The sequence below is a fragment of the Agelaius tricolor genome, unplaced genomic scaffold (assembly GCF_023055355.1).
Source record: "Agelaius tricolor isolate 1412-34295 unplaced genomic scaffold, bAgeTri1.0.p SCAF_3, whole genome shotgun sequence".
Taxonomy (NCBI): domain Eukaryota; kingdom Metazoa; phylum Chordata; class Aves; order Passeriformes; family Icteridae; genus Agelaius; species Agelaius tricolor.
Window position 1 is genome coordinate 29059945 of NW_027269263.1, and position 25586 is coordinate 29085530.

The window sequence follows — 25586 nt, forward strand, 5'->3', positions numbered from 1 at the left end:
AGCTGGAGATTCAAATCTCATCAGGACAAGGGGTACTTGAAACCCATGTTCCCCTGTGGTAGGACAAGTGTTGTTAACAAGCCAGCACACAAAAGGAAGGAGGATGGTTACACAGTGTCGGCATTCAGGGAGAACTCAAGTTCTGCGCCTGGAAAAAACCACTCCTTGTTGTTGTAAATGACAGTTATTCCACTCTTCATCAATTCATAATGAAAAAGGATGCTAAAGAACCTGATTCAACACAGGATGGTTTTGTTCCAAATCTACTTGTTGATGATGGGAAGATAAAAAGTTGAACTTTATCACATCATGCTTCTTGATAAATATATGGAGAAGCTTGCACTGTATTGAATCTTTCAAACCTTGTGTTTAGAAGGTGATTTAAATCACTTCAAACCTTGCTCTATAGGGAGTACAATACAAATAAAAGACTAAGAAACTTAAGACCTACAATGTGAAAGAAGGGCTTGGAAATTCTTCAGCATTCTAAGTTTTCCTCCCTTAAAAAAATCTGTGACCAGAGTTAATTTTCTCAATATGTATTCTGGAATCGGTGTTCTTAATAAAGGAATTAAGTAGTTCAAATAAATTACTGGTCAGAAATATATAATTTGAGGACATATGTGCGTTAGTATGTGTATGAATGCACAAAATCTAAAAAAAAATAATTATTCAGAATTAAAATTATCTACCCTCTGAGGATTTATAATTTCTACTGTCTTCTATACAGTTATATAATGTGTGTATTACAAATTTATAAATTATCTTGAAATCCCAAATCTAAAATCCAACTTTTTAATCTCATTTTTTCCATGTTACAACAACAACAAAAAAGCCTTATTTCTGACACAGTCTGTATAATACACACAGAACAGAAAGTAAGAATGACGTGAGTTGTTCCTGCTATTGAGGTAAAAAAGTGAAGTATTTGGAAACAGACAGGAAAACAACAATCATTAAAAAATTACATCTCCCACTGCCCTTCACCCCCAAAACCCACTCGTATACTAGAATGTATGACAAATGATAGGATTTTTTTTTTCCCACAGAGAACTTAAAACATTTCTCGGAAGTGCACTTTGTCAGGAGTCCCTGAATACTGCCATCCATGACACAGCAATCACAACAGGCCCCAAATTGCTTTGGAAAAAGAATGGTATTCAGAGTGGTCTTTAGCATGCTTACAGGAATTCTGTGAGTACATTTATGGCAGAAATACATGTGTGACTTCCAGACAGTTGGCAACATCGTGTGGCAGAAATTGGTACAGAGCTCTTACTGAAACCTATAGCATCCTCAGATGTTAATCTACAGCTCAGGGCTCGAATTTTCAGATAAAGGGGTATATACATTTCTACCTTAAAAAAATTTTCTTTTGATATACTAGGGACTTTTAGAAGATATTTTTTCATCTGAGAGACTTCTGACTATATCGACTTCCATCTCTAGGACCAGAATGAATGAAATGAAAATATTTGTAGAATGTAGAAGTGTCTGAGTGAGTTCATAGCTGAATAGAATATGAAATAGAACTGTATCACAAGAATACTACCTCAGGTTATTACCTACATAATTTTTAATGCTTAAAAATGCTTTATCAAATACTTTATCAATTATCAATCAATAAGCAGAGTTTTGAAAATGGAAGTGCTGATCAATATACAAGAGAATGTCTTTCAAAGATTATAAAAGCAGCTACTGAAAGGAAAAAAAATTAAAAAGAGGGTTTTTTTCCTAAAACTTTAGCCCTTTTTCTCTTTTTACCAGGTATTTTGCATTTTTTTCAAACTAAAAATAAGGATTACTATATTACTATTTGATCTACAAACCTCCTTTTCTTCTCTAATGTCTTCCCCAACAAGTTAATTCTATTTTAGCAGTTATCATATTTCAGACTGTGCTTTCTCTATTCTCTCTTTGATGTCTCATTATTAGATTATGCAAAAGCAGAATCTTTTAGCTGAGATTCCTACATCAGTCAAAAAGTACAAATTTCAGCTTCTGAATTCAAGGAAAACAGGATTTCATACTTGTACCTTCCCATTATTTTCTGTTTTGCTACATGTTCCTGCCCCTACAGAATACACCACTACTATTTATCTGTCCCTAGCTTACAGTTTAAACTCAACATTTTCTTTCTCCCACATTGAGGCAAATCTAAGTCTTTTTCATCCTCAATGGTGTACTTTTAAAACACATAATTTTGAAGTCATTTCTCTCTCTCTATTCATATTCCAGTAATATCAAAGAACTTCTTCCAGGATCTCCTGATTACTTAACTTCTACTGCAACCCTCTGATCATACAAATACAATGCAAACCACTCTATACTAAAATGCTCACATCTTCTACTCTTCATGTAACATGGTTTTTATTTCATGCTTCCATTTGAATTGCTTCATAACACTCATTTTCCTAGCACTGACATCAAGACATCATTAAACACTGTTCCTTCCAAACTGACCAACTCTTGCAATTTTTATGGGTTGTTATCACTTTCTGTACTCTATTTACATTAAATACAATTTCTTATTTATCTTCTGTAATTTTCTTTGTAACAAAGAGCAATTTCACGTTGTGATATTTCCTAAGACCGATGACACTTTTCTTCATTGATGTATAAACTGAGAAAACTATTTCACCTGGTATGCACAGGAAGTTGTCTTACAAGACACTCTTCATTTCAAATTTTTTTGCTGATTTATGACTGTTTGAATATCGAATTGCTTTATGTTTGAAAAACTAAGCTGGTTCTTAAAAAAACCCCCAAAACATCCCTGCCAAAACCAAAAATTAAGAAGCTACAGAGGTGATATGCCATCCACATGCAGAGAAAGAAAAGAGTTCCTGATGTAAACTACTACCTGCAATCAGCATGCTTCAGGATCCACTCAGACATTGATAAATTCAAAAAGAACATGAAAGACTTGACAGTGCTATACCACACTTGCACATTATTCTTTTGTGTAGTCTTCTATGAACACAGTGTTATGTTATACAGAACCCACTTCAGCCACTCTGCACAGGCAAATTTCATCAACAGCACTGCTGAGAAGTGAGTCTGGAGCACAGCCAAGAGTTACCAAGAGTTCTTTGGATAGTCATGGCTCTTGAGGAACTGAAGAAATCAAGAGGAGTAAAAACGATTTTGAAATAGCATGTTCAGCATTTCAATGCTTAGTTATCCATGAGTAAATGTAAGGTACAACTAAGATGGAGGTAGATTGAGCCTATTTTGTTTATCCTTAGTGCCTACACTCTCACATAGTTTCTTGTCTGAAGTTTCAAATCTGCCTAATACATACCCTATCTCTATTTTTTTTCATAAACTTTGGGAACTAATAAACCCCTGAATGATGGATGTTCTCTACTGAATAGAGGAATTTTTACTGTTGAGGAGAAAAATAAGAGATGCATAACATAAAATCCCCTTTTTTACAGAATATTTTGATAGATTTTATTTCTATCCATTCCCACTTCTTAAAATTAAATGACAGAAGCAATAAAGAACTTCAACAAAAGTGCTTTTTTGCTCAGTGATGAAACAGTATTTCCAAGCAAGAAGAGATATCACTTTATATGTAGTCCAAACCAGAGAAGTATCTTTCCCTAAATTCAATAAACCAAGTAAAATTATTTAAGACATAAGATCTTCCAAAGGAATTCTCAAAATAACAAGTACAAAGGAACATTTTATAAGAGTGCAGGAGGTCTAACTACTATGTTGTTCACTACAGAGAGGGCAAAACCTACACAATACAATCAATTTTATTGAGTGTGACAACCATTAGGGTAGGTTTTGTTTGTAGTGAAGATATTAAAAGTACAAGAAAGGAACTGAAAAATTCAAATCCAACAAAACTTTTGTTCAAAATAAAAACTGGAGGCTTCTATGTGACAAGAAGATATATATGCTAAGTATTAAAAGGAACAAAAAAACTGTCATTACTCGGGAACGGCATGAATTTAGTCAGTAAAGCTGACTTACATGATATTAATAATTGTCTCATACATTCTATGAATAATTAAAACATGTAATTTCATGTAACAGATTCAGAATTTTCATTTGAAAAAAGTCTTTATTATATTTACTCTTGAGAATACACATTTTTCCTAGAAAGTTATCTGAATAATAGAAGAACTTGTTTTAAGAACTCTTGCTCATCAACACATACGATGTACTGAAGTACCATGCATGATCATGCACAATTGGTACTTATTGCAGAGCAACACTGAAAGTGAATTAATGAAATTATTGCACTAATGTTAATATGTTGTTTAGTTATGAAAGCCTCTGGATTGATTATCCATTCTATCTATACCCTATACTTAATATATATCTGATGGATCAAGATATTATATATTTTTCTATTTAAAAGGGTTTTGTTTTGTTTGAGCAGAACTATTTCTGGGTCAATTTCTGATGCTGACTTGAAATACCTATTGGTATTTGATGAACATACTGTGACAGCAATTCACAGCTCCGTCAGCACAAGTAATGTGTAACAGCAGAACTATTCTCCATTGTCAAATACACACACAAAGTCTACACTGAGTGCAAGGCTGCTGTTTAGTTTACTTCATAGCAAAACCAAGAGGTAATATTGAAGATCAGACCTATCATTATGCCAAACATTGTATAAACAAGACTTGATTTAATGTTCATGGAATTAAGTGGAAAAAAGTCTCAGACTCAGAGTCTTTTCATTTTCTTAAGACTCTACATCTAAAATTAGTTAATCCCCAATTGTGCGTAATTCTTATATATTTATATCCAGCTTAAAAACAACCATAAACAATAAACTTCTGAGTGTCTATAAATAAATACAGACATAAAAGTACTAATTCTTCTTATTGAGTTATATTTAATTGGTTGATACTTCATGGATGACAATAAATATGAAATTCCAGTGTCTTGTAGATCTATGAAAAAAAAAAACAAACCAAAAAACAAAACCCTTCAATTTGTAAAGAAGGTCAGAAAAAAAAAGCAGAAGAAAACCACAATTTGCCTATGAGTTGCCCTAGGTTAATTATCAATACATATGTCTCAAAGAGCTTAGTATTTGTATAGATTTCTTCATTAATTAAACTGTGATTTTCAGCTGGTAAACACATGAAAACAAACAAGAATCGAAACACTGTGTATAATTATAGAGAAATAAACACATATCCCCAGGTATGGAACTGACTTATATTGATTTTGGATCAGTTATAGTTACAATGGCACAGGTTTTCTCTATCCATGCAGAGAAGGTTTGAATGATTTACCTACTGAATGAACAAATCAGTTGAAAAAGGAATAAATTACATCTGACTCCTCCCGTTCTTTTACAGAATTTTGTTTAGAACTTCATTCAAATTCCTTTTTAGTGGGAAGATGAACACAACCCCCCCAGTTCTATTTGTGAACATAATTTAACTGTCCCTAATCTAGAGTTTAATCGGTTTATGCTTATTGTAGGTGTGTTTAAATTAATTTCTTTTTACTAAACTTTTCATCTAAACTTGCTACCTACTTGCTACTTTTCATCTAAACTCTCCTACTCACTGTCTTTACATATGTATTTCTACATACATATATATAAAATTTGTTTGAAAAGGAGGGAACAACCTAAATACGATGACTCCAAATAGGTGAAGTTGCCTCATCTGCATTCTGTTTATATTTGCAATAGCTTTTGAGACAGCCATAACTAATTAATTTTAAAGTGTAATTTGTTTTACCAGTTGTCTACCAACAGGTCAAAATAGTTGTTCACTTGTAACTTTGCTTGTTTGCAGCTGATGATCTAATCTCCTGCCAATAGCACAGGAATTTACAGAGCATTAAGCTCTGATCCAGAGAGGGAGTGAAATCCCATAAATTTCAATTAGGTAGGCAAACCCTCACTTAAGATTAAGGAAATTCAGTAGCTAATCTTACACTATTTACTCCAGGAGAAGGAAAGAGATGATTATATTATGACTTTTAAAACCTTAGAGAATAAATTGAGTTATAAAAATTACATAATCTTACATGAGAATTTGTGTACCAATTTTAAAAAAACCCAACAGCAACAACAACAACAACAACAAAAAAAACCAAAAACGAAAAAAAAAAAACCAAAAAAAAAACAAACCCAAAAACCTGGCCAAACCGAGATTTTACTTGATTTTACTTGACTGTAAACAGTCACTGTCTTGAAGAAGGAATAGAATATCATTGCCAAGTTTGAGTGGAAGAAGAAAATACCCCCAGAAGGGTATAAGTTCTATATAAGGCAGAAAATACTTTCTGCCTCATATAGAACTTATTTTATAAGAAAGATCCTAATATAGTTTTCATACAAAATAAACAATTTTAATAAAAATTAATCTCATTGAAAAGGTTAACAGAATTCTTTAAAGTACTTGAAGAAATAAAGAAGTATTAAATGGTAATATTTACAGAAAAATTTTAATGTAACTATAAAAGTAAGCTCAAAGCATTATTTTGTTCAGCAAGATTTTTCTGCTCTTCTGAAATGATATTTTTTTAGAAGCACTAAGTTATGGGTACTGATACAGAGGCTAGGAAAATGGGTACATATCTGCAATGAGAATACAGAAAATGCATGTAAGTAAATAGAGAAACTCGTCTGTAACTTGTACCACAGTTCTTGAAACTTTCTTTCAATCTTTAAACTTCTCCATATTCTGGTTCAGTGAATGCACCAAGGGCCACTAAAACTGGAGAAATATCTGAATAGCATCATCACCCTCAAGGCATCCAGGTCTCAGAACAGACTCTTCTTCAGCATTCTGGCTAGAAGAGGAGGAAAACAGGAGAAAAGAATGCAATGATATAGCAAAATTGTCACTAAACCCAAGATAACTTATTTTCAATGGTATTTAAAATGTTTTAATTCTACTCACCTTCTCCTGGATTCCAAACAGATTCTTCAGCTTTCACCTGACTGGTCCTGGGTCACTACACCTTACAGTGCTCTGAGCGCTCATTAGTACTGCCTTGTTGTGTGACTGTACTAATTATATAATGAGAAAAAGAGATTTGCCCCGAATATTTCTATATTGAACAAACATATTTTATGGAAAGTCATAAGAATATAGAACTCTCATAGGGGAAACAAAATTTTGAAGAAAGAAATTAGTATGATGCATGGATAACACACATGCTTAGTAATTTAGTGAAAGAGTTAGTAACTATCTCTACAAAGATATAAAACCCAAAAATCCCAAGCAGCCATACATGTGAAAGAAACAACTTCTAAAATTTATTCCAAGAAAGACTTTATAAACATTTGCATTTGCAATAAATGAGAGACGTTTGAAAGAGAATTTTGAATTCAGTGCACACAACTCACACAGGATGATGACAGCCTATGCAGTGTTTTAGCATATGTAGACCAGACTACAAGTAGAGTCTGACAAAACCTAAAAGGCAGACCTGGCTAAGAGTCAGGAGTCACGCTTATTAAATTGAACTCTCAGGGGTATCATGCAATCAGAGGTCACAATCGAGGCAACAGAAGCAATGTCACGATATCAGAGAAAGGGCCAATTCAGACCTGCTCCCCGACAGGCAGTGAGGTCACGGCTTGCGGCAAATAACTGTATTAAAAGGGAATATTCTCTGCACACTTTTAGAACTGTCATCTGAACAAACAAAGCCAGGTCATTGGTAGGTTAAATCAGAACTTTCTGGCTTACTGGCACATAGCTTCCTTTCTTTTTACATTCACTGCTAATTTCTCAATTACAAAATATACATCAGGTACTAAAGTAAATACTCAGTAAATTTAACTTAAAAATACACAGTAGAGTTTAAATTCCTCCTTTTTAAAAGTCGCATTCTATCTTTCATAAGAGATATCACTGCTCTCTTCATAAAGTGAAAACTGGTGAGCTTGCTGCTTATCAGAAAATAAAAGCGTGCATGTGTTTTAGAGAAATATCTTTCCACAGTTAGGGTCTTAGTAAGCCTGATGCTCAATGTGCAATTAGAAACCATTGAAAAATACAGTTAATCATAATGAACTTATTTAATGATGACTATGAAAATGAAATTCTTTTGCCTGGCTACTTGGATTTCCTTATCTCGTTGTCTGTACTGGGTTATCTACAACATTCTATAAATGTGCTAATTTATGAAGTTACAATCCAACCATGTTGGATTGGGAACCTGACAATAAACCTGAAAAGAGAGAAAAATTCTAGGATGTCATGTAAACAAAATTGTATTCAAAAATACTGTCTTGAAATGCAGCCTTTCTTACCACTATGAAAAAAAATATATAACTACAAAATTCAGTACTTCTAACTTTTTTATACTCACAAGCCAGATAAAATATTTGCAGTGAATACATCAAACTAGCACAAACCTATGAACTTCCAGAAATTGCTAACATTTTTTGATAAGAATTGAACTGCAAAGTTATGAAGTAGGAAAATTTACATTACAGAAATAATACAACATAAAAGTTACATAGGTATAGCTGCATGATTGTATATTTTCATTAAAATACTTGAGTTACTTGGAATTCCTTGTAAAATTAGGTAGGTCCACAGCACATTCAATTCTGTATTATATGAAATCTATAAAAGCTATAGAACTTTGCTCTAAGAGTTAGTATTGAACAGCATAAAATTTTAAATTCCTCTATTTCAATTTTCGAGTGTTGTTTTGATATTTTGTTTGAAAAATGTATCTGAACAACAACATTATTAGTTATAAAAACAGAAAGATAATTCAATGTGTGTTTAATATTAAACTTGTGAAAATGGCCTCTTTGGAATGCTATAGATTTCTGACCTCATTAATAATACTAATTCTACACAACACCATAGTTCCCATTATAGAATAGGAAAAAAAGAAATTTCTTTAAAGGAAATTTTAATAAATTATATTTTCAAATTAATTAATAGCTCTGGTGTGAAGGCTTTCCTTTATTTCACCTCTGAAAGTGCTTAGAATAATGAAATTATTTAAATCTATAGCTACAGGAAACATTCCTTTAATTGTGATTTAAAATGTGCCATAGATTCCAATTGAAGCAAGATTTGTACCTATAAAATATTTCTAAGGCTACATTATATTCCTTATTCATCTCATCATACCAAATGGAAATTCTTTTGCAAGAGGAACATCTGTGCAATGTAACATTCGTGACACTTTTACAGACAGAGTCCGTGGCCTATGTTTAAAAACCATGTGCATAGTAATATGATTTTAGTATTTGAAACAAACATTTTGGAAAGCTCTTTGAATATATCTGAATATGCACTTTTAATGACCTCTTCATTAGCAATTGTTTTTTGAAGTGTAAAAAAATGTATTGGGTACTGTCCAGTAAAAGCAAAGCAAATAAACAAACCACCCCAATATTGACTGCAGTCCCCAGGCATCCAAACATGACAGCAACAAATTCAGTAATTACTTTTAACAGGACCTGCTAAATACAATTTTTGTAACACTTTATTTTAAAGGAAATTAACCAAACCTCTTCTCCCTTACCCCCTCCAACCAAATCCATTTGGATTTAACTTGTTGCTAAAATTATCTGTCTTTTGCACTCTAAGACCTGGGTCATGACCTTACTTAGGGACAGGAAATAGTTATCAGGTCACTGAATGGTCAAATGAAAAAGGATTTGAAATGCTTTGGTACTCAGGGATCTATTCATCTAAAATGATTGCCTTATGCAGTACTAAAAGCTGCGGATCTGAATGTGGAATCAACCTGTTTATATTTACACTGGCTGAGATGCAAATGTCACACTACAAACATTTTGGACATAAAATATCAAGAAGAGGAGAAAAAAGAAAGGCAAAATTGAAGGAGATGCAAATAAAACTATCTGAACTATTATATCATCTTATTCAACAAGAAGAAGAAGTAGTTCTCCACCTCTGATGACATTTTGGGTGAAATCTCTCTCCTACTGTAGTCATCACTGGGTAGCTATTAGCAAAAGAAGAGTAAGATTTTTTTTTTCCTTTATTTTAGGTGCAGTTTCTTTTAGGTTGATAAAAACTAGCAAATTAATATGTTATGAAAGCGCAGGTAACCACCTATACAGTGTAGAAAATCCTAGTTTTGGAAGTTTATTGGAACAAACAAACATGCTCTCTAGGTTAGAGACCACATTCATATCTGATACTCTAATAAAATCCTTATGCTACCACAAATTACAATAGTCTGCAAAAAAGCAGACTCAGGAACAAAGAGAAAGTACACAAGCAGGTGAAATATGTGGTCAGAAACATTGAATATATGAATATAGAACTCTGAACACTAGAACCACAATAAGAATTTATAATATTAGCTGGTATGTATCTATGGCAAGTACCTCCTATCCAGGAACTTCAGGCAAATAAAGTGTGGGGGGTTTTTGGTGGGTTTTTTTTAGGTTTTTTTTGGGTTTGTTGTTATTTTTTTTTGGTAATTGAAAGTGAAAAGCAAGAATATTAATAAAACTTTCATATGTCTAGATCATTTATAAATACTCAGACACTGAAGTGCACTGCATAAACCCACATAAATTATGTTTTACATATTTATTTTTAAACATAATTTCAGGATTGCTTCATTCCACGAATACTGAAAAAATCCTACACTATCATTGACAGACAGGAGGCTAGAAAATTAGGCACAGATTTTATTTTTCAGTTTTATTTTATAATAAGAAACTGGACCAGTAGAACTATGTAACTGAAGCTTGAGTGCGTGCACTGTAAGGCCCCTGCAGTCCTTTACAAGTTTTCAGCGTACCGCTGTTGTGAACTGGGTTTGCACTCTGCCAGCAGAGCAGCTCTGACCCATGGAGAGCACTCCTTCAGATCAACACTGCCTCAGGCTTTACTGCTTTCTCCAAGAAGTCTTACATTTCAGGCATCAAGTTGAATTTCTTCTGGAGATGATTAACCCAAACCCATGACAGATTTTTTCCAAGATATCCAACTCCTTATGTTTATTTTATCCTGGCTCTTTTTGGATGTACTGGACACAAGTAACCTACTCATTTTACATGTTGAAGGGCTGGTGGAGAGCCATTAATTCCTTAAAATGAGAAAATATTTCATTGCAAGAGTTCTGTTGTGTGAGCTCAAACTAAATAATAAGAAACAAAGCCCTAGAATTATGAATTCAAAAGATACAACCCCTCCTGCACTGCAGATTTCTGTAACACATTTTCATTACATTTCAGGACAGATCTTACATTCTCTGAAAATGCATTATTTTGTCATTTTTGTCAGTGCTGTATGGATTAGAAACTGCTTCCCTAATGTGGCATACAAATTTAGAGCCTGGGAGATATGCAACAGTTACAGTTTACTGTAAACATGGCAATTCAATTCATAGAATTACAGCAAGCCCAGATTTCAAATGTGGTTATTAATCCTTTTGAGACAACAGATCAATAAAATACAACTTACTTTAGAAATAGATGTTTGCAAACACCGTGATTCCTGGGAACTGATGCCATTAATATTCTCAAATAAAAAGAGCTGATTTCTAAAAGATGAAAACAACTAACACAAATTTTCACTTACCGTTCAATGTCTTTTTACATGCTCTTAAATAACAAAAACCAGAACATTTAAAGCCCATATAAAGATGAATACTAGCATTCCAGACTCAGTACCTTCTCTTAACTGTCATGTAGATGTGATTTGTCAAGCATCAGTGATTTGAATCAATACAAATTCTATTAAATGTCATACATAATTTTTTAAAAAATGTATTCATATCTTATAATACAGAAAATCTAAGAAACTATGTTGAACAAGTGCAACAATATTTTAATGAACTCTCAGAATTAGCCAACCTTAAATTCCAACTTTCCAAAGTCTCACATTTGCACTTTCAATTATCACTAGTAATAATAATCTATAAGAATGTTTTGCAATAATTTCCACTTGAGACTATAAGGAGTTTCATAATTAGGAACTATTATAAATCTGGAAAACAGATGACTAAGTGGTTCCCATGATATTTATCTTCAAATCATATGACATAATCACAAGCTGACTTTACATCTTATTCTTGGAAAATAAATGTTATTTCAACTGACAATTTCTACAGAAATAAATAAATATTGGCACAATTAAAAGTCACCTGAGAAAGCATAATCTATTCATTATCAAATTTGTATTGGTGAAATCAGTCTTAACACTATACCCATTGCATTTTCCTTGGTCACCATGAGCATAAAATGACAGGAAATACAGTACTGCCAAGTAGAACTACAGGTTCCCAAACTACAGCAAACATATCTTGTCAACACAGCCAAGTGCATTTTTTTATATAGTTAAACCTCCAGGCATAAATCATTGTTCACTTTTTTGGGTGAAGTCACATTGCACTGTTTTCACTTTGAAGTGTATGGTATAGATGTGTTACTGATGGATATGGATATGACTAAAAATATAGTATATATGTAAATAATTCACCTAACCTACAAAATTAAATACAGCACAGTCTATGAAATTAAATAGAGCACAACCTGTGAAATAAAGTAAATCATATCCAAATAATACTTGGATAGTTTGAATGGATTTTCATCTGATCTCCTGCATTCTTCCAGCTTGCTCTACAGATTGGAATTCAGCTTCCCAATCCACTGAACAAAAACTATTTGGATAACCCACCAAAACCATTGAGGAAACTGGATTAAAGAGGACCCAAAAAGACACACATGGTTTGCAAAGCTTGTAGCAAAAAAATGTGCTTGGCCTTAGGGCTCATTCTTCAGTTCTCAGCTGCTGTACTGGGACTAAGTATTCACACTGTTGGCTAGAAAAATACCCTTCCTCTATGCAAGTCAAATTACAGATCCTGTAATTACAGACCCACAGATGGCAGAGATGCTCTGTTACATGGTCAGCCAGGACTAATTGGAACTTCCCAAGAGGAGTCAAGGATAGATTTTTCCTTCAGTTCTTGATGTACTATACCCAAAACAGTCAAGACTATTTTACATTAAATTAACAACTGAAATAGCCTCCAGACAAAAAGTGCACAAGTAGTCATAAAGCTTTCTAAAAAATATGCTTTGATGCAAAATACGAAATTATGACAATTATCTATGTGCCTTATAAAGTTTCCAAAATTTTGAGACCTTTGAAATGTCACCATCTACAAACCACAAAAATATCTCAAGAACATTCATTGAACTAGAATATTCATTAAAGAAGGCATATTTTGTTTGTCAGCTACCTGACACTAAATGAAACTCAACAACCGTGATGGAAGCATAACCTTATCTCTCTAAAGAGAGCAGGGTAATATACACAGTCCCAGGAAACGTCCAGCAAATCATCAGGAGTACTTCAAGTCAGGCTTTCATCTTTCTTCAGGTTTTTGATCAGGGTATAATTTGTTATGAGAAACAGTAAATACATATTTATACTTGCATATTCTATGGTTCACTTTACAACCTACTCAAGTTAAAGTCACAGAAAAGATTCAAATATATTTTTATTAAACTAATAGTTTTAATATATCTACAGTACAATGACCATGTGCATTAAATTAATTTTAAAGAAACCGAAACTGCATCTGACAGAAAGTATAAGGATTACAAAATGCATGTTGATGCTAGTAATTACACCAGACAGTAATTGTTCATAATTTACTTTCCTTTGAAAATATACAAATAAAAAGTCATAAGTACTACATTTATTGAATTACTTTATCTACTTATACTCCTGGCATATGCTTATATATTTCTGTGAGTACAGACACACGTACTGTATGTAAATACATTGACACATACAGACACAGATATATTGACAGATTTATTGACACATACAGTAATGCACTGAATTGCATTCATTGATTGGTTTCTTCCTTCACATGCTGCTTGTATTTTTAAATGGCAAGCTCTTGTCTGTGAGAATAGTATCTCCTCATGCCATTGGCATGGTGTTTGTATTACAAAGGGGTTTATTTCTGACTAAATTCTGTGTGCTGCTGTGATTCAGATGTGAAACAATGGTCCCTGGTGGGTATTCGTCTAACATCAGTGAGCAAAGCGGGATGACTCATCCGAAATTTAATAAAAATTTATGAATAAATTTTTAATATTTATGAATAAATAAATCCAGTTTTGAAAATATATTTTCCAACAACATGTATGTCAACTTAGAGATGTGTGCGTTATCCTATGGGATTAAAGTTATGCACAAGTTTTCAAAATTTGTTAACAGCATATTGCATCTCAGCTTATCAAAACTTTTGTAGCAGGAAAACAAGAAGGAAAATTATGACAGAACAATAATCTCAGGGAAAAAAAATCATCAGATATTAACCTCATTTCTTTTCACTATTTTTATATCTCTTATGCTTTTATTAGTTTTTGTTTTCTTTGTAGTCTTACACACAAAACCACAATGAAGACAAAAAACATTCATCATTCATTTTAACTAGATTTCTTCTTAAATATTCATTACCATGATGTGTTCCAGCTTTAAAATTTAAAACTGTTCTAATTGTTTTACTTCCTAGGGCATCCCCTTTCAAAAGTAGTGATTCTGTTATTTAACAGATAACACGTGTGTACTTGCTGTTTTTCTGTTGATGTTGACTTCTCCCTTCCATTTCCCAATTTAAAGAAATAAAGAAGGAATATATAGAATGTGCTTTTTTTATTTAATTGTTTATAAAGAAGATGGTTTGGAGTTCAAATTTTCTACCCACTACAAGTCTGTGAAAGTCAAAGGTCTTGAATGGAGGAAGTTTATTTCCACCACATAAAGGACAGGTCTGGGTTCTATTGAATTAAAATACAATGACCACAAGATTTATGGATACAGAGTGCAAACATTCCACCTTCTTGTTACAGAAAGAATTCCAATGACTGAACAGACCCAAAGAGATCTATTGCTGGCAAAAGAGGAAGAAACACTTAAAAGGTAAGAGGGGAAATGGGAAACAAGAGAAGACATCTCTGATAACACAACTCTGTGAAGTTACTATGCATGTGCAAAGTGTTACTAATTCTAAATTTAGAAACTCCTAGTTCTGTCTGATGATACCTCACATACATATAAATAAATGCTCTTTCAACCTAGAATTTTCTGAACAAAATGTATGAAGTAGCAGTGCCTCTGGTAGAAGGACAAATTTCTATACTGTTCAAGCAGAAAAGTATTCCTTGTTTTGAAAGCTCAGCAGACTACATGTGAGCAGCAATGAGTGGTGAAAAAAAAGTTTCTGTTTATTAGCCTGCTAGAGGAGTAAAATGGTCCTTGAAATGAAAGATAATTAAGAGCACCACCACTACGCTTGCCTTTTGATATCCAATCTGCCTTGGTACCTTCTCTCCATCAATTCAAAAAGTAACTTCAGTAATATTTAGAATGTGTACATCAGCTTTTCAAAACAAAGGGAAATGTTTTTTTCAGGCAGGAAGAAATAAACTGGTGGCAGGAAAGCTAGCCTAAACCTACACTGACTTTAGGGTTCTAAACTTGTATTCAGGCTTAACTCTGACATGGTTTTGAGCATTCTTACAGTTGTTTCTACTGAACATTCACTTTTTCACAGGCAGCCTGCCTGTCCTGTTTCTTCAGCATATGACACACTCTGATGTATATAAGCATATGCCACAGAAACATATATGAGATACTGGGAAATGCTCAGTCAGGTGCAGTACACACAGACTTTCTTTAGTCAAGGTAAATTCATGCTTGGATCCAAGGCAAATAATAGTGCAAAAATATTTCCTCTTCAGAATTTACCAAGAATTGTTTCTGAACAAATTTGAGCGTGGACTCATGAGGCAAATCTAGGCTTCCATACAGCTGAGTTAATTGACCGAATTGCAATTCATGTTGACTCAGATTTATTTCACACCTGTCTCAGACATGTTCTAATTTTTATCCTCACACAGTGAATGTTAATACAGTATTTGTAGTTTTACTTTGTGAAACTAGGAATAGATCAGATAGCATATGACGATGTTTTTGGAAAAGATAAAAATATAGAGGTGAGAACTTTCTGAGTACACCATTTAGTAGCAAAAAGAATCAAAACAATATAAAAATGTCTCTGGAGATGATTGTCTTTTTACAACAAGGGCATTTTAAATAGACTTGGACTTACTTTAATTGTACAGAAATCAAGGAGTGTTTTAACATGAATTTCAACAGTAAAAAAGCTACATCAGTATTTAAATATTTATGGAAAAGAATTTAATATTTACATGATGAATGTTCTTTCCTTCTGTCAAATGGTGAATTTCTGGGGAATATTTATGAAAGTACTTTCCAAAAAACATGCTAAGGATTTTTAGGAATTAATGTCTAGCTTCGGAAAATGTAGCAATTTAATGAAGAATTTGAAGTGATATTTCATTTATGAAGTTTTATTCTAGTACTTTGTATTTTATATCTCTCTGACATGCTTTGACATTTTCATGATGAAGATTTAATAATAAAACAATAAATAAATAAGTTAGCCTCCATCTCCCTATAAATTAGGGTGTAGGAGCACCTCTTGCTCTCTGCAATGAATTTAAATTGAAATGTTTCACTGCTGTGACTTGAGGAACAGACAAGTTCCTTAAACTTCTGCCTTTTTCTATTTGCACATACTATTTTATATTTTGAGTAAGCCGGTTTAAAAGACATTGCAAAACATATATGCTTATATGCATAAAATGAAATACTTGTTCATACCTTCAAAGTGTCCAGCACTTATAGGCTGTGTCTTCCCTGGTGGTTTCACAGAGAGATGTTTATTTTCATTGTTTTTGAACAACGCCAGTCGCACAGCTGGGTCTAGATGACAAGAACAAGTTAAAATCAAAGGTCAGACCAGGCTCATTCATTCCTTCAAGCAGTTTTTCACCTTTTAGCCACTTAATAAATGAAAATACTTTTAAAAGTAGGTTTTATATTCACAAAGGATTACACTTTCTAAAATAAAGCCATATAAATACACATGCAACTGAGAATCAAAGTCATTGTTTTGCAGTTTTAACACTGTTGATCTTTCAGCTCACTCATCTACAAGTTAAAAATAAACTGAAGCATCTATTTGCAGAAATTATTTTTTAAAAATCTGGATTTTAAGCTTGAAATTAAAGCAGAAATATTAACAGAGTACATATCAAGCAGTGTTTCTAAGAGCTTTGGGTCAGAATGATTCAGCAATCTAAATTAAGACATTTACACCTAAAAAATGTTAACAGGGGCCAGCTTATTTTTTGAGGTTAGGCTTTTAGATAATAACCTAGTCTTCCTCCATCTTCCATCCTAATTGAAATTAAAACATTGAAATTAAAAAATACCCCAGAAGTCCACATGCTGAAGTATGAAATCTTATTAACTGTTACTTTTAAAAGTTTGCAAAGAGGTAAAGATGAGCAGATAATTGCATATAAATCTGTATAAGACATGTTCCTAGACTGGCAAAAAAAAAGAGTTTAATTAACAAAAGCTACACTGATGCAAAACCACACAAGTTGGGAGAAATGATTTACACATATTATTTACAATTTGAAGGAAGAATTTTTTGCTAGGCATAAGAGGAAAGTCAGAGTTTAAGGGAAACAGTGCATCAGAAGGAATGTGAAAATTGTGGGCACAATGCAGAATAAACCAGTGATAATACTAAAGAAAATAGGGACTGAAAAGAATGTAGAAACAAAAGCAGACACACAATGATGAGCAAAGTATAAAGAGCTCTGTAGGTGTGCCGTGGAGCAAGGTACTATGATTCACAGAATGCCAAAGAAAAGATAAAAGAAATATGTTTAACAACAACACAGTAGCCCAAACAGATAGATCCACTCTCAGAAATATATGAGAAACAATGAGGCAGAAGAAGCTTGTCTACAAAGATGACTAAAAACTGTTCGAAAAGGGTAGAAATTAGTAACGAGGAGAAAAAAAGCAATGGAGCTTATCAAGAAAGTAGAAATGGCAATCTAAATTTTCTCAAAGAATTTGCATGTAGCAAAAATGAATATGTGAGACACTGCCAGAGCAGACAGAGCAGAAAAACAGGTTATAGAAGGACTCAAAGAGCATTCAGACGTAATACACTGAAATTACTAGTTACGTCTCGCGCTTCATTTTGAGTCCCTTACTTGATCTTATTAGTGTTTAGTGAAAGAGTTTGTAAGACCATGACAGTACTGCAGCAAAGTAAATATCTTTCTTGTTTGTCAGTTTTCTTATTTCTGAATGACCAGAATATCCTGTTAAGATGGTGAGCAACTTATGAATTTTAACAACAATTTGTAAATGTGGTTTTGACTAGCCGTCTACAGCAGTAGTAGACACTTCAATTACAAACTAATGGTACATAAAGGAATCCTAAGAGCCCAGCTTTTTCCCAGAGAATGGGAAGATCAATTACAAGCCTGGAGAAGATCTCTAATGGGGTGTGGTGCTCTAAGAGATAATGCATTGGCAAAACACGTTAAGATGTTACAGTGTTCTTGGTCAGCCCACACTGCAGCAGCATGTGGTTGACAGAATGTTCTTAATGGTGCTAACCTCTCACAAAGCAGCACACTTGACTGTTGAAGGCATGGTGGCATGTGGGGAGGGAGTAAATTAGGTCATGCCTTCTTCTCAAAGCAGAATCAGTGTTACCTTACAATTTGTTATCTCAAATTGGCTAAGAGACTCTCTCATGTGGTTGTAGGATGATTATAGCTTTCAGATTAACCCAGAGGCTAAGAGACTCTCTCATGTGGTTGTAGGATGATTATAGCTTTCAGATTAACCCAGAGGATGTCATATTTAGAGAAATTTTAACTCATTTTCACTAGCTAAATTCAATGAAACTATCCAAGAAGCAAAATAAATAATTATTAGGTCCATTAGTTTCAAAGGTGGATTATTAGAATGACTCTGATAATAGGATAAGTTAATTTACAAACTGTATTGCCAGGTTTGTAGATCCTTTCACTCTGTATAAATGGATAAAGTAGCCTTCCAACTAAAAAAAATTTGTATCAGACTGGTGTTCATCAGGGTAGCAAATTTTTGGGATAGTGAATCACAGTAAGACTTGTGACTAAAATACCTTGAAATTGTATTACACTATACTTTAAAAGTTCTCCTTGAAATTTTAGATAATAGAAGTTATTAAAAATATTTTAAGCATGAATTATTATTGTCTGAGGTATAGCTCTAAGATACATGGACATCCACATCCTGCACACAGATAAAAATGTACAAATACAATTTTTTATAATTGTAAATTTTCCAACATCTAGCATACAGCGTTGACAAAAAAGATTTCTAACTTCTTCCAGCTTTATGTTAGTTCCAAAAACCAGTGTCTTTCTTCAATAAAAGACCAAAGAGAAATCGACAAAATCATATAAAACTTCTTAAGACAAAATGCAAATTTGAAAATTTCCAAACTAATTTTGATTAATTTAAAATAATTCCTGAAATAATATATTTTTTCCTACGTGGGTTTATTGACATTGCTCCAAAATGTTTTAAAAAATATCATCTTTCCTTACCAACCTCCCACCCAATTCTATGAAAGCACCAAGTCCAAAGTTAACCTATATTAAAGATTTTTGGTGAAGTCACTCAGAGTTATTACTCCCAAGTTCAATCTCTCAAACTTTTATTTGTGCACAAAGATATCAAGAGCAAAGTCTTCCATGAACTGGGAAGAAGGGCAAATAATGGAAATTGTTCTTCTAAGAGATTTCCATCAGAAGATTTATCTTTGAATCTTTGCAAAATAACTTAAAGAATCTACATGGATTTAACAGTGCCAGACTACTTGAATTTGTACATACCTGGATCACCTCAACCATTGCCTACAGCTCTTCTGTTATTAAAAATGAGTCCTTTTCTTTATCTAGTCCCAAATGTAAGCAATATTACATAGATTACTTCATAATACTAGTGCTTCTCAGTCTCTGAGTGAGCTAGGGAAATGAACTGCATGTATGCTTTGATGATGAGCAATCAAATGTTTTAGATTTCACACAGAGAACTGTGAAAGAGTCCAATAGTTCAAAATCATAGAAATATCTTCCTGGATTCAGGCATACTCATTTAAATGCCGCTTATCAGATGATGATCTGTGCTCTCAATCTAGAAACCGGGGAGGTAATTTAATGTACATTCCTTGGCTGCCTCCAAATAGCGAAGTTAAGCTGGACAAACACAAGATATGTTATGGAGATAATATGGAAGGAGTAGTTACTGCCTGATTGACACCACATTCCTAAGCTTCTTGTTAATACATGAAACTGAAAAATTAAAATATATGCAATTATTTTTTGTTGTGCAATACCTGTAATTAGGAAAACATAATGTGACAACTTTAAAGAGATGATAAGACAAAGTTGTACACAGCAACAGATGCTTATCTATACTGTAAATTCATTTGGAAGAAAGACCAGATTTTGTTCCATAATGGCATAGCAATTAGAACTCAAACTCATCCATGGTTGGAGTTCTCAGAAGATACTTCTATGCAGAACTGACAATCACAACAAAAGTAGCTTTTTTTCAGTTACTAAGAAAATGTAGATCAATAGTCATTCATGTAATGTGTAATAAGGAACAATAATATGCCACAAATTTCATTCTGACTGTTAAGACGAATTATCTGTTTTGGGGTTGTGTATTTGAGGAAAGTGGGTTGAGTCTTTTACTGGTTTTTATTTCATTTTTTAACTAGTATTGAATTGCTGTTTAAAATTCTAAACTCAAATGAAAAATATTGGCTGACATCTATGAAATATCTTTATCATTGTGTTCTGATTCTAGTGATCAAGGTCCACTTCAGCTGCTTTTTACTTTTTTAAATTTTTTTTTCCTACCTATGTGGCATCAAGTATTACCATAGAATCCTAGAACCATTAAGGTTGGAAAAGACCTCCAAGATCATAAGTACAACGTTTGACTAAACATCACCATGCCAACTAAAGCACAGCACTAAGCACCATATCCAGTCATTTCCTGAACACTTCCAGGGATGGTGACTCTACCATCTCCCTGGGCAGCCTGTTCCAATGCTTAACTACACTTCCAGTGAAAAAAATTCTTCCTGAACCTCCCCTGGCACTGCTTGAGGCCATTTCCTCCTGTTCTGATGTTGGTTGCTTGGGAGAAGAGACCAACACCCACCTGGCTACATCCTCCTTTCAGGCAGTTGTGCAGAGCAGTAAGGTCTCCTCTAAGGTTCCTCTCCTCCAGGCTAAACAACCCCAGCTCCCTCAGCCACTCCTCACAGCACTTGTGCTCCAGACCCTTCCCAGCCTTGTTGCCCTTCTCTGGGCATTCTCCAGCACCTCAATGTCCTTCTTGCAGTGAAGGGCCCAGAACCAGACACAGGACTCAAGGTGTGGCCTCACCTGTGCCAAGTACAAGGGGACAATCCCTGCCCTGCTCCTGCTGGCCACACTATTGCTTATCCAGGCCAGGATGCCATTGGCCTTCTCGGCCACCTGGGCACAGCTGGCTCATGTTCAGCTGCTGTCAATGAGTATCCCCAGGTCCTTTTCCTTTGGGCTGCTCTCCAGTCACTGTTTCCTAAACCTGCAGCGCTGCCTGGAGTTGTTGTGATCCAAGTGCAGGACCCAGCACTTCAGCACCCTTGTAGAACCTCATGCAACTGGCCTTGGCCCATCAATCCAGCATGTCCAGATCCCTCTGCAGAGCCTTTCTGCCCTCCAGCAGATAAATTTAGTGTCATCTAAGCAAATTTACTGAGGCTGCCTTTGATTCTGCACCCCCACCCCCACCCATGATCATCAATTAAGAGATGGAAGAGGTCCAGCCCCAAGACTGAGCTCTGGGGAACCCCACTAGCAACCAGCTGCCAACTGGATGGAGCACCATTCACTACTGCTCTGTGGGCCTGGCCACCCAGACAGTTTTTAACCCAGCAAAGAGTGCACCTGTCCAAGCCAGCTTCTCCAGGAGAATGCTCTGGGAGAAAGTATCAAAGGCTTTACTGAAGTCCAGGTAAAAAACATCCACAACCTTTTCCTCATCCAGCAGGTGAGTCACCTGGTCATAAAATGAGATCAGGCTGGCCACAAAGCAGGACCTGCTTTTTCTAAACTCATGCTGTCTGGGCCTGATCCACTGATAAGAGAACTTTTTCTCGAGAGGAAAAGATTAAGCAAGAAGTAATACACCAGTGTAGGAGAGACAAGCTTTCAGCCATCTTAGAAGAAAAAGAAGTTAACAGAGAGGCTAATATAAAATCCACAGGATGAGGGAAATTCCAAGTTAAGCAAGAAATGTGGTACTATTGTGCCAAGACATCTTTAGGAAGCTAAGATTTTTATGAGTCACAGCACTGTGAGGTGCAATAACGACTGCTGTATTTAGATTTTGAAGTAGAATCTCTATAGAATATTATGCGCCCAGGTTAACAGGAATATTTCTGACATTATTCCAGTTTTACTTGGCTTCAAATATTCTGGTTTCTTGCCCACACTTTTTGTATTATCTTAATATATAGTAAAAACAGTTGAAGCAGACACAGCATACATTTCATATCAGTAAAATGCAGGGTATAACTTTCTTCAACAACATTAAACAAGCATACATAACATCAGTGGGTTAGGGCATACAGGCCTTAAGGCCATTAGCTGGTGGGACTGGTCTGCTGCAATATAAGTCTTGCCTGAATCACTCACAGAATCACAGAACCACAGAATTTCTAGGTTGGAAGAGGCCTTTAAGATCATCGAGTCCAACCCATGTTCTAACCCCTCAACTAGATCATGGCACCAAGTGCCACATCCAGTCTTTTTTTAAACACATCCAGGGATGGTGACTCCACCACCTCCCTGGGTAGATGATTCCAGTATTTGACCACTCTTTCTGTGAAAAACTTCCTCCTTAATTCTAGCCTGTATCTCCCTTGGCACAGCTTGAGACTGTGTCCTCTTGTTCTGTCTGTTGTTGCCTGGAGAAAGAGACCAACCCCCAGCTCACCACAGTCACCCTTCAGGAAGCTGAAGAGAGTGATAAGGTCACCTCTGAGTCTCCTTTTCTCCAGGCTGAACAACCCCAGCTCCCTCAGTCGTTCTTCATACGGCTTGTGTTCCAAGCCCTGATGATAAGGCTATGCTACTTTAAGCTCTCTCTCCCTTGCAATACAATACAAATCCAGTGCACTTGCTAGTATTTGCCATACTTTTTTCTTTACTGAGAAGATATGTGGCGAGACAAATGAGATAAGATACTTCTCAGTTACTTCTACATATCTAGAGTTTAACTTTGTACTTGAGCCTAGGCAGTGGAGAACTATAAGTGCTTTTACAGTGAGACTCAAATAGCCTGGTTTTGAATCACATTTTAAGAGGAAATTTCTTTCCATAAAACAATGCAGATGACTAACTCAGATCTGGACTTCTATAATTATCAAATGGATACCATCACTGCTGCACTAGCAGAAGACAAGTATTTTATAAGAAAATAAAAAGGAATAAATTTCCACACCTGAATATATTAAGGATCAAAGATGTTCAAGGCTGTCCAGTCCAGGTTCCAACAGAGCAGATGTCTTGAAAATATTAAAAAGCAACTGTATAACTCTCTGATAATGCAAACTGGTTTAACACTTTGCATTTGTTAATCTCACATCTAAGACAAAGGACTTTGACAGCATATGGAACCAGACAACATACTCTGATAGGTAATTTGTTCCAATAGGATGCATCATTACCTTATCATTACCTGCAAGTAATGAGATCTTTACACCCAATGATCAATAGCATAGAAAAGATGTTTGGGATTATACTGCAATCTCAACATAAAAGCTACAGGTTTAATGTGAAGAGCTTATAATTTATTTGTATCTAGAATCTTTAGAGTTGTTGTTGCTTTGCATTTTCTCAAAGCTTGAAGTTTTACTTCTAAGTCAGATGTGTAAGTAGGTATAAGATCAAAAATTGCTTCTTTATACCTTATAATTCCGATTTCTAAGTGGCTGCTGGTTGCCTACTTTCTAGTGGGTAAGAATGTTCATCTCAACAAACTTATTTTCTTGTAGTTAGCATACTTCAGCTACTTTCAATTAGAAATCTAAAAAGGAAACAGTTGTAATTATAACACTGAAGACCTGAAATTCAAAAGAAAGAACAGAAATAGTATTGCTAAACTGAAATCCTACAACTCTCCATATGCATAGCACTAAGTACAAGATAAATGAACTTCATTTCAGCGGAGATGAAGGCAATAGGATGGTAACTTCTATGGGAACATTAAAAGACAATGTTGACATCTACTTATTCAGATGAATTTCAATCTGCTTTTGAATATTAGAAGTAGTCAAATATCTTTTGTAATTCCTGCTTCAGTGGGGTTAAACTCAAAGCAATTGCTTCAGTGTGTGAACTGTCTCTCCCCAGTTACACTGAAATTGCTAAAAGTAACCTAGCACGAGCTGTACCACACAGAGAACTAGGAAAGATACTGGCAGCCTAATGGGTCTGGTTACAGTGTCCTGATCTGGAGCTGGCTAGCCTCAGGATAAGGTGTATCCACTCTAATTTAAATGCTGAAAAGTCCCTCTCTTCCACCAGACCCTCAAAAAGACCCTGATTTACTCTCTCCTCTTTCAGAGAATGTACCTGATGGAAAACATAATTATATATGTAGAGATTCTTTTCACTTGAGAATATTTGATCAGGATAATTTTTTTTTAGTATAAGATCATAGCTTTAAGATCAATTAAAAAGGAAAATACTTGTTTTGATCGATAATTTCCATTATCAATTTCCATTAATAATTTCCTTACAGACCAAGGAAGGAACCAGTAAGTGTGCTGTATGAGAAAGAATAGTCAGCTAGATAACCTTTTTACTGAAAAGGGATGGAGTGAAATATTTTCAGCCACATTTATTGATACTGGAAAGTATGCTTTCCATTCATCTGAAAAAACCCTGTGATTTTAATGACTGACAGAGAAACTCATACAGGCAAATTATATACACAGGTTATTTTTGTGCTTGATGTAATAGTCAGAAAGACAAAAAAATTCTATGTGTCAAGAGGAGAAAATTTGAAACTATAAAAACATTGGGCAAAAGGTTTTTCAATTTTTTTTAAAACTAGCAATGTACTTTGAGAATATTCCAAGCACTACATTAAAAAGCTCAACACCCATACATCATGTTGAATAATCTGAACAAAGTGAACATAAACATACCCATGAAATCCATTAGAACTACAACAAAAATAGGACAGCAAATTTGATATGCTCAATCCGACATCACTGACTGGATTAATTACTAACATAAGACAGACAGCATATGGAGAAAAGAAGATATAACTTAATAAGTTTTATTAATTTAAAATTATAGAGAGGCCCAAAAATGGAATATATATAAAAAACCTCAGCTGCACACCAGACACTTATTACTTTTTTTTTTTAATAAGGTAAGATGGCAGGGCACCATGGGAAGCTATGAAGATTTCAAAATATTAACTTTAACTTCTTATCCATATACTCTCATTTCCACAAAGCATGATTTGCAGATTACATGTCTTTTTTTCACCTATCCTTTTTATTATTTTTTAAAATTATAGATAATTGTTATCCTATTTAGTCTTAGTCATAGTTTTGATATTTAAAGCAGAAAAAAATTA

The 25586-nt window shown here is 34.3% G+C and overlaps 1 protein-coding gene across 8 annotated transcripts in view; it reads right to left on the reverse strand.

The window, feature by feature from the left end:
* LRRIQ1 (leucine rich repeats and IQ motif containing 1) overlaps positions 1–25586 on the reverse strand; it is a 103157-nt gene that overhangs the window by 22240 nt on the left and 55331 nt on the right. For 7 of the 8 annotated variants that reach the window (XR_011678593.1, XR_011678592.1, XM_071423329.1 and 4 more), the window contains one exon: positions 16665–16766. Coding sequence is in view for 6 of the 8 variants with exons in the window: in XM_071423329.1 (XP_071279430.1) it covers positions 16665–16766 (102 nt within the window). In the remaining 2 variants the exon portion in view is untranslated. Of the gene's footprint in view, positions 1–10624; positions 13335–16664; positions 16767–25586 lie in introns of those variants that run through there. The other variant, XM_071423332.1, reaches the window with a different exon arrangement.